Genomic DNA, 15,720 nt, shown 5'->3' with positions numbered 1-15,720 from the left:
TGCCCCTCTGAACCTGTGAGGTGAAACATTTCAGCTCTCTAACCAGATCCCAATAGTGCCATTCAAGCCAGCAGATCTGGAATACATTATGAATCCCCCCAGTCACTGACAGAAAGGGTGAATAATTACCTGATTAAAATGTCTCAGTGACTGATTTATGCAAAAAGAAGCTCCAAGATGTTCCTCCCCTGGGACATTCGGTTTATTCAGTGCTATCAGCTGCCAGTAATACATTGTATGTATGAGAGAATATGACACTGCACTTGCAAGGCTGACACGCAAGGTAATTTAAATGGCTGTCCAACTGAGCTAATTTTCTGTATTTTAAAGTGAAAGCCATAACATAATATATCACAAACATGTATCAAACTGCATTTATAAGTATGGGGATGGAGCTTAAATTAAACAATTTCTCTCTTTTGAGCATATGGTGTTCTTTTTATAAAACAGAAATGTATTTACATGTCGTATTGACATGCTATCATGCACAGAAACTTCACATTTGCAAACCTCATGAGATGTAAGTCAAACAGTGAAACATTTCAAAATAATGGCACCTTTATTTTTCCTTCTATATTTGCAATATCAGAATTGTCCATAGGCATTTAATGACATTTTTTATTGATAAAAGAAGAAGAAACAGGCTTTTTAAAGTATGTTTCACAGAGTATACTAGAACTGCTACTGCAGCGGCAAGATATTTTGTCTACAGTAGGTCTTGTTTACTGTTGCTTTCAGTAACTTGGGACATGCATTTCGCAAAAACAACCACAAGCAAGAAAAACCTGTGAAAACACATTGATTAAAAATAAAATGATTTACTGTTTGCTGGCAGTGACATCAAAATGTTATTTTCACTTGGACTAAGAAAATAGTGTTTTGCACAACTTCTCTATAAAAAAATATGACTAGCTCTAAACTATTTAGTAGATTTATGAGAAAAGTGCTGTAATAAGTCCAAGAGATCAAACTAAATTTAATCCATCTTTTAAATAAATATTTGTTCATCAAAATAGTGGCACAACTTAATGTCTTGTATACTTCATTTTTTAGATAGGGTTTTAGATGGGAGAGGAGAGTGGCACGCAAGCAAATGCAATGAGGTCAAAATGAGTATCAATGACAGCTGGCATCTCTCCTACTTCCTGCCTGATGCACAGTAAAGACCAAGACCAAGATCCTTTACCCTTTTAGCAAATCTATCCAAATAACCAGAACATTGCTAATGAAGACATTAAAGTGCAACAAAAGTTAACCACAGCTTTCTGTTAACATGTACCAAACTAGCACAAAATCAAATAGAAACAAACAAAAAACAGAATATTACTATGTGCAATGCAAATGTAAAGAGGACTATTGTACTTTACTGCACTGTTGAAGAAAATAGGCATTAAAGGCATTCCTATTAAATAGGCATTTTCTTTATCCTGGGTTCCTTTTAAAACTAATTCCACCAATTCCACTAATTCCACCAATTGATACGAAGAGGGGAGCACAAGATTTCCTGAAGTCAACAACCATCTTTTTATGTCTTGTTGACCAGGTGTCAAACATATCACATCCCCTCTGCAGAGCTGTCTCATCATTTTCTGTAATGAACCCCCTCACTGTGGTGGACTGTAGGTCTCAAATATGATGATGTGATTACTTTGGCTCTTGGCAACAGTCGTGGATTATAGCACATCCCTGTGGGAACCTGGTGCACAGAGTGCCAGAGCATTGAAATAGAGTCATGCACTTTGTGTTCTATCTATCTATCTATCTATCTATCTATCTATCTATCTATCTATCTATCTATCTATCTGTCTGTCTATCTATCTATCTATCTATCTATCTATCTATCTATCTATCTATCTATCTATCTATCTATCTATCTTTCAGCCGCGTCTCGTCTATATGGGCAGGTGGGCCAGAGCCCCACAAAAATATTCATACATACATAGACCTCTACACTGAATAAATTATAAATGTGTTCAGCATTCTGTAACAAATATTTTTCAGATTTTGTAGACTGTTTTAAGTGTAAAGTGAGCATTCAAATGTGCGCATGGATTCAGTAGGCATGTATTTATGATACTAAGTGGGGGCATCCTGTCTCGGAGTCCTCCATAGCTCTACAGCACCCCACAGATTTCCAATGTAATTCTGCAGTGAAAAATGGAACTGCAGCGCGCTCTCACAGAGGTTTAGCTATGTGTCTGTATCAGGTCAGTAACTAGCGGCATGTCTGTCCTACAGTCTATGGTTCTTCCAATGTGGAGTAGCATATCAAATTAATGAAAGTATAAACCCTTTAGTTTAAATGTGCTCATGTGAATAACCTTTATATACAGTTGTTATGTTGTGTTTGTTTAATGTTTGGTCTGAGAATGACTTTGTTTTCCTCACTGGAAAACTTGCACCAACCTGAAAAAAAAAAAAAACATTTGGATGCAATAAATACATTAACTAAAGGCAATTCTAAGATGGCATTCTATGCGTTTGTCGTGAGTAGCCTACTAAAGTATGTCAATCATCATTACAGCGGCGCAATAACGCAAGGACATTGGAATGCTGCCAAAAGTGTGCCTGATGTGTTCAGCAATTAGAATAGCTTACAAAATGTTTATCATTAATCATGTGAGAACGTTTAGTGCATTTGGAGGAAAATCTCACACCCACACAAAGAACCTATATCGCGGTATTCTACGGGATTTTAGAATTCCAACGGAACCATCGAACCATTGACGTCACTTCCGTTGTTGAATTGCGTCAGTTACGAAACGTTGCCATTTCCGCCTGGCCGACGAAAGGTCTACGTTTTACCATACCGATTTACTCCATCAAAATGTCTCTGGGCGTGTTATCTCCTCACTTGAACACTCCACCAAATAACCAAGGCATACTTATCGGCGATAAAGTGTATTCGGAGGTGTTTCTGGCCATCGATAGCTCGATAATACCCGATGAAAGATTCTCCTCGACTCCGTCCATGCTCGATGGCCTCGACCATGAGACTGAAACAGATCTGCGGATTCTGGGCTGCGAACTCATCCAGTCTGCCGGGATTCTTCTTCGTCTGCCACAGGTTACTGTCTAACTATGTTTATATATATGAATTCATTTCTTTAGTTCGAATTCTAATTACCCAAATGTGTAAAACGATGCGCTTAGCACAGCTAGCTAACTTAGCCGTAACCGGCACATTGAACCCGGCGGCCTTTTGTCTGGCAGCGAGATGATTTAGATAATGCCAGCCTGCGCCGTGCAATGTATTTGGGGTTGTAGTTTAAAACAGATTATTTGTTGTTGTTATACAACAAGTGTTGCTTTACTGTGAGTGAAGTGGATTGAACGTCTTTTTAATGTATTATTTGGTATTTTGATCAGGTGGCGATGGCGACAGGACAAGTCCTTTTTCAACGATTCTTTTACTCGAAGTCCTACATCAAACACAGCTTTGAGGTAAGTCAGAAATACTAAAAATGTGTAACGTTAAGCTGACTCGACGCAAGTCATGAAAATAATTAGTGTGGTTTCACTTTAAAACAGATTGTTGCCATGGCCTGTGTGAACTTGGCGTCAAAGATTGAGGAATCGCCGAGACGAGTGAGGGATGTGATCAATGTTTTCCATCACTTGAAACAAGGAAAGGGCAAAAAGTAAGTCGATCCTGTGTTTGTATCACTAGTTAAGCTGTTAAGTATTTAGATAATTGTTTTTGATAGTTTTTTTTTAGGGCTGTCAAACGATTAATCGCATCCAAAATAAAAGTTTGTTTTTACATAATATATATGTGTGTGTACGGTGTATAATTATTTTCTATATATAAATACACACACATGCATGTATATATTTAAGAAATATTTGCATGTATATACTGTGTATATATATTTATATTATATATAATTTATATTATATATAAATATTTTATATATAAATAACACAATTTTCTTAAATATATATGCATGTGTGTGTATTTATATATAGAAAATAATTATACTCCATACACGCACATATATTATGTAAACACAAACTTTTATTTTGGATACGATTAATCGTGATTAATCGTTTGACAGCCCTATTTTTTTTAGATGTGTAACTTTTATTTACAATTAAATCCAAACAGGTTTATTAGATAAAAGCTGTAATGTCATATCCCTCAAATACTTGTGTGTTGTATTAATAATTGGATTGGACATTCAATTATGATCTGTTTGTTTGAAACCATTTTGAAGATATTTAATTTTTGCTGCTTGAATTAGAGAGAAATTTTGTGTCATAAGCAACTATAATCTTCAAAGACAGTACGAAATAAAGCAGAGAATGTGGATGCCATAGAAATGTATTTTTTTTAAATAACATGTGTCCAACATTAATCTACATGGGCCCATTTACTTTTTGTGTTCTACCAGGAGCAGCCCTCTTGTCCTTGATCAAAATTACATTAACACCAAGAACCAAGTGATCAAAGCAGAGCGCCGTATCCTTAAAGAGTTGGGCTTCTGTGTTCACGTCAAACATCCACACAAGGTGAGTTTTGTTTTCTAAAATTCCGGTTTTGTTGCCATCAATTCTCTTATACGAAAATCCTGATAGTGTCCATAATTCAAATAATGAAATTAAAATTTTCAACTATTGCAGATCATTGTCATGTACCTACAAGTGCTTGAATGTGAGAAGAATCAGATGCTGGTTCAAACAGCATGGTAAGTGTGCTTTTGTCCTTGAAGCTCATGAAAATGCACTTCAAATTATGACTTGAAAATTTTTCCCCTTATAGAGGAGACATTGGATCAGGTTTATGGTTGGACTCGTGCTGTGTTTCCACTAGTAGCTGTCATTATTTGCTGTTAAGAGCTTGAACTTGTGAAAGAGTTTGCTACTTAAGCATCAACAGGACTTAGTGGAAACACTGCATTATAAAGTATGAATTGCATTGTAGCTTGGTATACCTAAAGGTAAGATAGGCTCACATTATTCTGGCATCCCCCCCCCTTTGTTTTTGTAATAAAAATGCAGGATTAATCTGTAGGTCATGCATTATTGACTTGTTGCACATCATTGAGGTTCTGGCTTATGGAGAGCTCTGTTTAACTTTGTCCTTTCTCTACTCTTTGATTAAAGGGTAGCCCATGGTGGTAAGTGTCACAGAAAACACCCGAACTCCTCAGGCACAAGACCCAGGAACCCCTCCCACCTTATTGGCTGGCCTTTTCGAGGCTGCCAGCCAATCCAGTGAGAGCTCTCAGCGGAGGTTGGCTTTGCTGGGGGGTCCAGGATTTGCTTTTTTTCTTTTTCTAAAAAGTGCTAGTAGTTAGTTGTGCACTTTTTGATCTATAAATACAAATGATTTTTTTTAGCAGTGAAAACAGTATGTTACTTTTTTTTCCTCAAATGAATCATGTTCATGTGAATTTTGTCACAGTAAGTTGTCCCCTGATATCCTCCGTGAAGTGATCCTTGCCTCTCCTCACACCTTTTTTGATATGGGGTTTGAAAAGTTTCGATTTCGCCAAACATGCACGTTTGTTTCAGCATGTTGCTTTAGTTTTGTGATTTGAGATGTTTTATTGCTCAAATTTAAGATTACACTATTGCCTCCATCATGGCTACATTTAACAAAGTGAGGGAAAGGACATAGTTAAACAGTCTCCAGAAAAAGCCATATGAGAGAGAGAGAGAGAGAGAGCATGGCAGGTCTTGCATAGGTGTTTCTTCATGTTTTTCAGGAACTATATGAATGATGCCCTCAGAACCAATGCGTTTGTGCGGTTTGAACCTGAGACCATTGCGTGTGCCTGTATTTACCTCGCTGCTCGAGTGTTACAGGTATGTCCTTGACTTTATTTATCTTCATTGTTTCTATTTTTTTATTTCATTAAATGTTTTTGTATTTCCGCAGATTCCCCTTCCTTCCAAACCACACTGGTATCTTCTTTTCGGTGCTACTAAGGAGAACATCAAAGAAATATGTATTAGCACGATGAAGCTTTATTCTAGGGAAAAGGTAACTTAAGTTTAATAAACTTACAGATTTGTATTATATTGACTTTCTTTATTTGTACTTAATAAACTACTTGGATTTTTCTTAGATGATGTTGTTTATACTCTATCCATCTTTCAGCCCATCAGTGAACAGCTTGAAAAACAGGTGGAAAAGAGGAAGGTGGCCCTGGAGGAGGCAAGGCTAAAAGCCAAAGGACAGAATCCCAATCTCACACCAGCTCTCGCTGCCATTGGTGGATTTTCCCCAGCATCAAAACCCTGTAAGTTTGTGTTTCTGTTTGCATTTTCTTATGCCGGGTACAAGCTGCACAATTTTCAAAGTTGTCGGATAGCTGTTCTTCTCACACTATACAACTGTCTGCGGTACCATTTAGTTGCTGTTGTGTGCACATTACACAATGTGTCTGGTCTACAAAATGCATTTCACAACCAAACGTGCAAGAAGTGATACAGGAAATAACGTAAGATCATGCGTGAGGCTTGATTTCTTGTTAAAATTATGCACGCAAGAAGCTTGTGATTCATGTTGTCTGCATTCATTCATGGATCGGTAAGTGTTAAGTACTTCAGTATCACAGAAAAAAAATCTATCTTTTAATAATTAAACATTATTAAAGACAAGTGAACAGTCAGTAATAAAATTAGAACAAATAAACAAATTACAAGCTTAGATAAATACAATATAACAAAGTTACAAATGAAGTAAGGTCTAACAGTAGTACTCAGGTACAGAAATGTAATCACTAAATGTAAAATAACACTGTCGTGTTCTCTGTATAAATTAAATATAGATTAATCTTTGTTAAAATTGTGTTTTGTTGTTTGGTTAACTAGGGCTGTGCGATTAATTGATTTCGATTCATAATCGTTGGAAGCCAAAAATTTTAAAACAAGATAATCAAGGTCAACCTAAATGTCAGAATTAGTTCAATAATTACATCATGAACAATCCTAATACTGAACATGTTGTTGCATTATCATGAGTCATGTTTTTCCCTTACGAATATTAAAAGTATAGTGACTACCATTTGTATAACCAGAATTTTACTACATGGTTAAACTATGGCTAGTATAGCAAAACCGTGGTTACCATGGTTTAACTATAGTAACCATGGTTTTTAATTTATTTGTAGAAAATTAAAACCATGGTTAATTTTCATAAGGGTTGCCATTCTCTGCCCTAGCCCGCTCTAAACCTATAATAAAATGATGTGAATATTTTCTGCTAAATTACTACTGTAACTTTACAAGTCAAGTCATCTTCATTTATGTAGCGCTTTTAACAATGTAGATTGTTCCATAGCGGCTTTACAGTGATAATAGGAAATTAAAGTAACAAAGATTGTTTTGGCTTTATAGCAGCTCTAGAATAAAGTTATTGTCCAGCTAAAGTTAGTTTTGACTCACTTCCGCCGCAACGATCATTAGTTATTAACTTAACGAACCTGTGAGAACGCTGATGGTTCAGTCTATAGGTATGCGCGTTTGAATATATGCGCATAGTCCTTCCCTACAAGCTAACCCTCAACAAACTACTTGTCTGTCCTTAAAATTTATAATATAGAATTTTTATCGCTTCCGAGTGCACGCGAACCGGAATCATCCCGACAGCACTTTATCTTGTAAAACTAGCCTATTACAATTACAGATGAAACTGACCTGCACTTGAAGTCCTGAACAGGTCAGTAGTTTTGCCTCTCTGCTCCACCTAGGCACTTCCACTCCATTCTCAAGTCTCTCGCATTGATTACTTTGATCGAAACCGTTTGGCAGAGGTGAATCGCATTGCCAGTCAAGACTAAACGATTCATGATTTATTAGAGATTTATTATTGAATGACGAATTTCGGAAATAATCACATTAGTATATTCGGCAGGCAATAATAATAATAAATATAGGGCAGCGGGCTAAATCAGCTGCCAGGTCAACAGGAATTCTCCTGGTTCTCCCGATGGCCAGTCCGCCCCTGTCAGTAGGTACCACATTAGAATTTGAACATACTTTATGATGGTTTAAAAGTACATTATATATAGCATTAATGTGTGCTGTATGAATGTAATCTAAATCCGGACATACTACTTCTGCCATGTTGTCATTATCATGGGACCTACCAGCATCGGTTGCATCGTTTCACTACCATTCAGAAATCCTGTCCCGTGGCCTCATGGGATAGTAAAGCATCTCATCGAAATGCGCTCTTCAGAATTTCGTCGGAAGTAGTAGGTCATCCGGGGACTTTTTGGCTACTGTTTTCGAATACTATGAATCTGGACATACTCTGTTGGCATACTGGTTTTCGCATGCTATATAGTAGGGTAGTATTCGATTTTGGATGCAGGGATGGGAATCTGTGCTTCTAACTGATCACATATTTGATAATACAAAATACGCGATCGTCAGTCGCGTGAACAAAACCAATTTGCCTCTGATTTTTACAAAACTGTCAGTGAGTAAAAATCAGGACTTAAATCGTGCAGTGTACCCAGCATTACTGATTAAGCTTTCTGCAAGTACTTGTCAATTCACAGGCATCTAAAAGTGTTTTCTTTTCCAGCTTCTCCAAGAGAAGTGAAGATGGAAGAAAAATCGCCAAACTCTAAACTAGTACAGGGGTCTGAGAACAGACAATTGTTTGCCAAAAGCCCATTGAATGGGTAAGTATTTTAATATACACCACCTATATCAAGTACAGCTAAAATTATATTTATACATTTTTAACAAAAAATCAAGTATTCTTGTTCTTTAACTGAAGTGTTATGTAATTTCATGTGAAGCTGTTTCTATACTGATGTCAAATTTAATCTTAAATGAATAATTTTACCTTCTGGGAGTCAATCATGGAAAAAAAATCATAATAAATTGAGGTCCCTTTTTCGGTTGTTTAGTGCTGCGATTTTGTGGCTGTCTTTTCAACAAAAGCGAATATGGTGCACTTTTCTTTTTTTTAAGCAAAAAAGGTTTTATTTTTTATCCTTTTTTTTTTAAAGCAATTTTATGTGATTTGTCACATTTTATTATGTATTTGTTTTTAAATATTTTTATTTATTTTTATTTAGTAATTTTTGTATTTAAACTTATTTTACTTTAAATAGTTGCCCTGTCAACATTTCTAATTTTCATTTGTTTTTTTTTCATCTATTTTATTTCATCCTATTTAACATTTTTAGGTAGCAAAAATCTGCCCCTGTTTTGCTGTACTATACTATATTGTTTACAATTTTGTTTTGTTTTATTTCTTTATATAGCAGCATGAAAAAGGAGAGAAAAGTGTTTCAGAATGGCAAGAACCATAGCCGGTCTCGCTCAAGATCACGCTCTCAGTCTCGTTCTCCACACCGACAGTAAGTTACAACATGCAGTTTCAGTTCATGAAGTGATATTTTACACCTGTGCACCAGGATGATTTTTTTTTAATCCGACTTTCATTTTCTGCTGCTGACATGTTTTCTTATCCTTAGTCGGAGGAGCCACTCAGGAACGTACAGCTCTCACAGCAGCCACAGCCCATCGCCACGGCAACACAAAGGTCGCAGAGTTTCGCCAGTTACGCAACTCAGGACGGAGCGAGACAGAAAGAGCGAGTCTAGTCGGCGTGGCAACAAAAGGAGGAGATCACGGAGCAGAACTCGCAGCACTTCTCGCGAAAGAGGCCGTGACCGCGACTACGTGAAACACAAGCATGATCGCGCCACCAGTCACCACTGGGACCATCGCGAACGTGAGCGCGACCGCTCGCGTGATCACGGAAGAAGCAAACACCAGAGCAGGTCACATTCTGGACACAGCAGACACAGTAAATGAGACTGAATGAAACTGAATGGAACTGTGATGGCACTGGACAACAGGACTAAACATTAGATTGGAAAAATGCTTGCTTCAACACAGTTTTCCAAGAGTTAACCTTAAGAAGTGGATGTTTTCTCGATGTTATTGTTCTTGCATCTCTGACTGACTCGTAGAGTTGATTTAAGCAAGGTAGTGGTGCCTTTTTATGTATTGTGTTTTACCGTAAACTTGAAAGTGAACAACAGACTGCTAAATATCTGCCTAAATCAGGGATCACATTTGCACAGGAAGGAGCAGTCCTTAGTCCTGTGTATGTTAAATATTTTTCAAATGCACAACTGTGTTTGTGCACTGTACATATAAAGCTTATTTTTATGATGTCATGAAGACTTTGTATTCATCTCTTCACAAAATAAAAATGTTATAAAAAATGTTTTACATTGTTGTTTGTATTGAATTACTTCAAACTAATTAAATGGACTGCATTTAACACTTATTGGATATTTTTGCAAAAATATTGGTAAAACAAAACCTGTTAACCAGTGTAACATCTCTTATCTAGACCATGCAGCAGAATCAGTGGTAACTACATTGAAGTTCAAATCATTAATCCATATTAGGGTATGATAAAGTGAACTATGTGAGCCATTTTATAACTTAGGTTAATTTATTAACATGTTAAATTGTATTAATTTGTAATAGCATTAACTCTTAAGTAGTCACAGATTCATTCTTCCATATTGTGTTGTACATCTGAGTGAAATGGATTATCATAAAAAGAAAAAATGTTGCGTGGACACTTGGTTCTATCATCGGTTGGTAATTGAATAGAGGTAGATCTGAATGTGAGCTTGCAGTCGATTGTAAGAGGCAAGGTTTAAGCAGACTAAAGAAGAAATCTGTCATTTTACCAGAAGACTTGTATTTTATTAAAAAAATTTAGGTCAATAATTAAACAAAAAACAGCATGCATACATGTATCGTTAACAAGATCAATAAAATATATTTAGAAATGTACATATTTTCATTGTTTCAAAATGTTAGTTTGTTGAAATTAACATTACCCTAGATTAGTAAATTGCAATATGTGACCCTGGACCACAAAACCAGTCACAAGTAGCACGGGTATATTTGTGGCAATAGCCAACAATACATTGTATGGGTCAAAATGATCGATTTTTCTTTTCTACCAAAAATCATTAGGATATTAATTAAAGATCATGTTCCATGAAGATATTTTGTAAATTTCCAACTTTAAATATATAAAACATGTATTTTTGTGAGTGAATGCAGCAAAAGCGTGAAAATAAATGGACAACTTTAATGGCGATTTTCTCAATGTTTCGGTTTTTTGCACCCTCGAGTTCCAGATTTTCAAATAGTTGTATCTCAGCCAAATATTGTCCTATCCTAACCTAACAAACCATACATCAATGGAAAGCTTGTTTATTCAGATGATGTATAAATCTCAATTTCAAAAAATTGACCCATGTGACTGTTTTTGTGGTCCAGGGTCAGATATTGTGTTCATTATACGTAATGGGACAATGTTAATGAATAGAATGTTATTAACTGCAACCGAATAAATATCTATGTATAAAATGTCTATGTATAAAATCTGTACTGTAAATCTCTAACTTTTAAAAGTGCAAGTGTGTCTTTGCATTGACAAAATGTGTAAAAACTGCTGTCAAATGTCAAAAGAGGACACTTTCAGTATCAATGCAGAGGCCACTGAGTTACATGGTTCCTGAAAATGTTTGTTGATATGAGAGTTAATCATCTAGTATGATTGTAGTCTCTGAAGCGGTTGCGTCTGTCATCCCGTGGCTGTTCCAGGCGTTATCCTGCGTATATGTGTGTAGGACTTCCTGAGAGTCACACTACCATGGTGAGATACTCCACGTGGAAGCACACACTCCTCAGTCAACTTGTTTGCCTCCGGGTTCCAGCAAAGAACGGTAGCAATCACTTCATTCTTGTCGTCTCGGCCACCGGTGATGAAGAGCTTGTTATTGCAGGCAGCAATGCCACAGCTGGCCCTCTCACAGCCCAGCTGGATTATCAGCGTCCAGGAGTCTTCAAGAGGACTGTAGGAGTACAAGGCCTTCATCGCTCCACCTTTATTTTAGAACAAGTAACAGTTCAATCATCAGAGCATTGCGGTAATCTCAGCTGAGTAGTTTTCTGGTATTTTTCAAGCTCTAACATCAAGACCAAAAAATGTAAAAGGTACAAACCAACAACAAATATGGCGTCCTTAAAGGTAACTGCATTTGTGCATTTGGCCTCAGTTGGCATTGGGCATTTTAAGCTCCATTTATTTGATAGGGAATCAAAGCTTTGCATGTTGTTTGTGGCTAGTTTGCCATTGGGGCCTCCGCCTATCACAAAGATGCATTTGTCATAGCTGGCAGCAGAGAAGGAGCTTACACTCAGCATGAGAGGCGCTGCCTGGAAAGAGAATTAAAAACTCATAAATAAAAACTCAACTGATGTGATTTGTAATGAAAATGTCTGTATATATCGAATAATCATCATAAATCCACTGAAAAGTTATGATTCAGACAATGATTCAATATTGAATGGCTAAGACTTTTAAATGGACTTTTATAGTGGATGTTAATAAATATTATTAATGCATATACACTGCCCCAAACCTTTGAATGTTAGTGCATCCCTTTTTGTCTTCAGAACTCACCTCTGTCCAGCAGTTATGAAATGGATCATAGGCTTCAACACTGTTCAATCTCTGAGTTCCATCAAAGCCACCCAAAACATACACCTTTCCTCCAACAACAGCCATTTTGTGTCTCCAGCGTCCTGTGCTGAGGTACTCTATCTGGATCCATTTGTTTAGTGATGCATTATACTTCCACACATCATGCAATGTTTCCTTGCCACCTGTTTTAAGTTTAAAATAATTCATGCGTTTTTACAAATTTCTTGCACATCAGCGTCCATGCAAATAAGCAAACTACATCACCTACATACTAAACTTTATCACCTTCTCATGTACCGATTCTCACCCGATATGTAGACTTCGTTTCTGAAAGTGACACACGCAAACTCCACCCACTTCTTATTTTCATTCTCAGATTCCATCTCCGTGTTTGGAAGTTTTGCGACCTCTAAGCGGCTCCTGCGTAGTGGGTCAAGACAGGTCACTTCAGATACAAACTTCTCTTCCTTTGTGCATCCCCCAATGATCATAAACACCTCCGACTGGAACTCCCGCACTCTTGGTTTGGTGCGCTCCGAGATCACCTATAAACCAAGAGGATTTAACACGGTCTCAGTTGATGCAAAATATTAGAGGGTGTGAAATGTTTTATTTTGGTGACTGATAGGCCTGAAATGTAGGTTTTCATGTCTTGGGAAGAAAAAAAATTACGATTTTCCGATTAATTCTTTCCTACATAAGCAAAGTGGACATTATGACGTAAATATGCCCAAGAATCAAATCAAATTGGGAAATTTTTATATACACTTCCTCCAGAAAAGCCTTGCCATGTCTTTATGACGCACTGTTTTCAGCTTGTATTTCACTTCCTATTTTAATGAACTGTCTTGTGATCACTTCAGCATGACAATAATCATTGAGAAGAAAGGTCACCTTGGTCAAACTAACCTCTTTCCCTGAGAGGTGATAAACCCGGGCCTCCTGCAGCAGTGGGAACACCTCGGCACATTGGCGGATCAGCGGGTCTCCTTCCACCTTTTCTACAAAGTACCATGGGTCCAACAACGGCAGTCGCACATGTGTGAGGACACGGGGCAGCAGAGCCCGCCTTTCCTCCTCACGGGCCCTGACCCAACGTATAACCACGTCAAACACCTGCTCCTCCTCTGTTACCCCCAGGTCATCATGCTGAAGCAGACTGACCAACACATCTGCAGGAAGCTCCAGGATCTCATCATGCTCCACTACTTGAGAGAAGTTTTGGATAATGTAGGCATGGACTTGGGCTTTCAAAGACTCCAGCGAGTGGACGTCAGCTAGATGCAGGATGCCCACACAGTTTTCCGGGTATAGGGCCTCTGCTAAGTAACTGGCACAGGCGTCCACTATACGTGGAAACTGCAAGCATAGATCAAATTTTAGGTCACTATAGAGCATAACATAATGTTTTATGAATTTACACATTTATGGACATTACCATTACAGAAGTTTGGGGTCGGTACATTTTTTCTTTAAAGAAAGGAATATTTTTATTCAGTAAGGATGCATTACATTGATCAAAAGCGACAGTAAATAAAATTCATCAAAGAATCCTGGAAAAGAAAAAAAATCAGGGTTTCCACAAACCTTTTTTACAACATTGATAATAAGAAATATTTCTTGAACACCAAATCAACATTTCTGAAGGATGAGACACTGAAGACTGGAGTTTTGCAATATTACTGTTTTTACTGTATTTTGATCAAGTTGATCAAAAGACTTTGTTAACCAACTTGCAGAGCTCAAACTTTTGAAAGTATAGTGAACACTATCATCTTCTGTAAAGCACATTGTTTTAAAAGGTGTTATATAAATAAAACTTAACTTTTTACATTAAATTTATGCTTAATTGTTTTAATAATCTAAAATAGCCTGATAACAAATGTGGACTTTGCAACTATTTCATTATACATATAGGTTTGTGCAAATAGTTTATAATATAAAAACCACGTCAATTATATTTAGCAAACATATGACTCCACCCAGCTACCTCTTGATGTGACTACTAAAACTGTTATGGAAAAAATATCCTCTCTGTAAACAATGTTCATTTGCACTTTTTCACTTCCTTGTTACGCTTGGTACATTTGAGGTGGTTTTCTCCAAAAAAACAAAACAAAAACCTTATAAAATACCACAAATGTTGCACTGGGGAAGGAAAAAGTGGAATGAATGTCATGTGTACCCAGCACAAACATAACAAAACATACAACTATTATACTTTACAGAAACAGTGTTACAGATGTTAGTTAGTACAAACCTGAAAAAGGCTGGCTGCCTCAAGCATTTTCTGAACATTGTCCTTGGTAATGGTGACTTTGCTGGTGTAAGTGTATTCTAACAGGATACTCATGGTGTCAGCATCAAGGCCTTTAAGATTTACATTTTCTTCATGTTTTTCTCTCAAGTCATTACAAAACATTGCTCTGTAAAATATAAAAATAGCATAAAAATTCAAATTACCGAGACTTAAAAATCTGTATCTGCACTAGAAACACAATTCTCTTATTTCTTTCTTTCTTTCATTTAAAAAAACAAACAAACAAGCAAACTAATTTCTCTACACATCACATCAAATGACCTAAACGTGCTACTGGCTGACCTGAAATAATGACTGGCTGCAGCAAGGACCACGCGATGGCACTGGAAGCTCTGGCCCTGTACGTGGAGATTGACGTCTGTTAAACTGTCCTCCAGCCGAAGACTGTGCAGTCCATCCTGCAGATGTCCAGCAAACACAGAGTCTTCAAACATAACATGATCATCCTCCTTGTTTTCTTGCATCAAGCTCTCCAGCATGCTCAGACCCCCTGCTGAAGCTTCTTTCTTGGCAGATGAAGGGCATTCGGAGTTATTCTCTAAAGTGTCAGCCATGATCTGGAGTCCCAGATGCAAAAGTTACAGATTTCACCTCTAAATAAAGTTCAACATGTGACTACAAGACATCGGTGAATAACTACAGCCGAAAGCCGAATTGTTCTTTCCTGATACGCAAGCTTCCTGTTTTTATAACGGCCTACAAAGAGGAAGTGCTGAAACCTCTCAAATTCAGCTCTGCAACTACACAAGTTACTTGGATTATGGCTGGGATTCTGTTGTCTAAAAGTTCTGCATTTTAAGGGGAAACAGGAAATTAATGGTAAATATATAGGTTTAACATGCTTAGGCTGTAAAACAGATCACTGCTTCATTAAAAGCAAGGAAACAAATCTCCAAATTATCTC

At 37.1% G+C, this 15,720-nt stretch overlaps 2 protein-coding genes across 3 annotated transcripts; one reads left to right on the top strand and one right to left on the bottom strand.

The window, feature by feature from the left end:
• The first annotated feature begins 2,709 nt into the window (after window positions 1-2,709).
• On the top strand, window positions 2,710-10,724 carry ccnl1b (cyclin L1b). The gene is made up of 11 exons (XM_079875815.1): window positions 2,710-3,067; window positions 3,370-3,444; window positions 3,532-3,641; window positions 4,395-4,512; window positions 4,624-4,688; window positions 5,712-5,811; window positions 5,885-5,989; window positions 6,107-6,248; window positions 8,543-8,642; window positions 9,234-9,329; window positions 9,447-10,724. The coding sequence occupies exons 1-11, from the start codon at window positions 2,828-2,830 to the stop codon at window positions 9,787-9,789; spliced, it is 1,494 nt and encodes a 497-aa protein (XP_079731941.1). The 5' UTR covers window positions 2,710-2,827; the 3' UTR covers window positions 9,790-10,724.
• klhl6 (kelch-like family member 6) lies at window positions 10,684-15,662 on the bottom strand. 2 transcript variants are annotated; one of them, XM_079875807.1, is made up of 7 exons: window positions 15,099-15,662; window positions 14,757-14,922; window positions 13,391-13,855; window positions 12,804-13,041; window positions 12,476-12,678; window positions 12,015-12,228; window positions 10,684-11,895 (listed from the first exon to the last, which is right to left on the bottom strand). In XM_079875807.1, exons 1-7 carry the CDS (start codon window positions 15,368-15,370, stop codon window positions 11,594-11,596), a joined length of 1,860 nt encoding a protein of 619 aa, XP_079731933.1. In that variant the 5' UTR covers window positions 15,371-15,662; the 3' UTR covers window positions 10,684-11,593. The 2 variants fall into 2 exon arrangements, with proteins under 2 accessions (XP_079731933.1, XP_079731934.1); XM_079875808.1 differs by having other exon boundaries at window positions 13,406-13,855; window positions 15,099-15,661.
• Between the last annotated feature and the right edge of the window lie 58 nt (window positions 15,663-15,720).

Source organism: Squalius cephalus (genome assembly GCF_949319135.1).
Source record: "Squalius cephalus genome assembly, chromosome: 7".
In the NCBI taxonomy this organism is placed as follows: Eukaryota; Metazoa; Chordata; class Actinopteri; order Cypriniformes; family Leuciscidae; genus Squalius; species Squalius cephalus.
Note: the sequence above shows the minus strand (reverse complement) of the source record. Positions and strands in the feature narration are given on the sequence as shown.

Excerpts from the sequence above, each read along its gene's own strand:
- ccnl1b (XM_079875815.1), top strand. The coding sequence starts at position 2,828 with ATGTCTCTGGGCGTGTTATCTCCTCACTTGAACACTCCACCAAATAAC. Across the intron at positions 6,249-8,542 it reads TTCCCCAGCATCAAAACCCT|CTTCTCCAAGAGAAGTGAAG; the intron begins GTAAGTTTGTGT and ends TTTCTTTTCCAG. Across the intron at positions 9,330-9,446 it reads TCTCGTTCTCCACACCGACA|TCGGAGGAGCCACTCAGGAA; the intron begins GTAAGTTACAAC and ends TCTTATCCTTAG.
- klhl6 (XM_079875807.1), bottom strand. The coding sequence starts at position 15,370 with ATGGCTGACACTTTAGAGAATAACTCCGAATGCCCTTCATCTGCCAAG. Across the intron at positions 13,042-13,390 it reads AAGAGGTTAGTTTGACCAAG|GTGATCTCGGAGCGCACCAA; the intron begins GTGACCTTTCTT and ends CTTGGTTTATAG. Across the intron at positions 12,679-12,803 it reads AAACGAAGTCTACATATCGG|GTGGCAAGGAAACATTGCAT; the intron begins GTGAGAATCGGT and ends AACTTAAAACAG.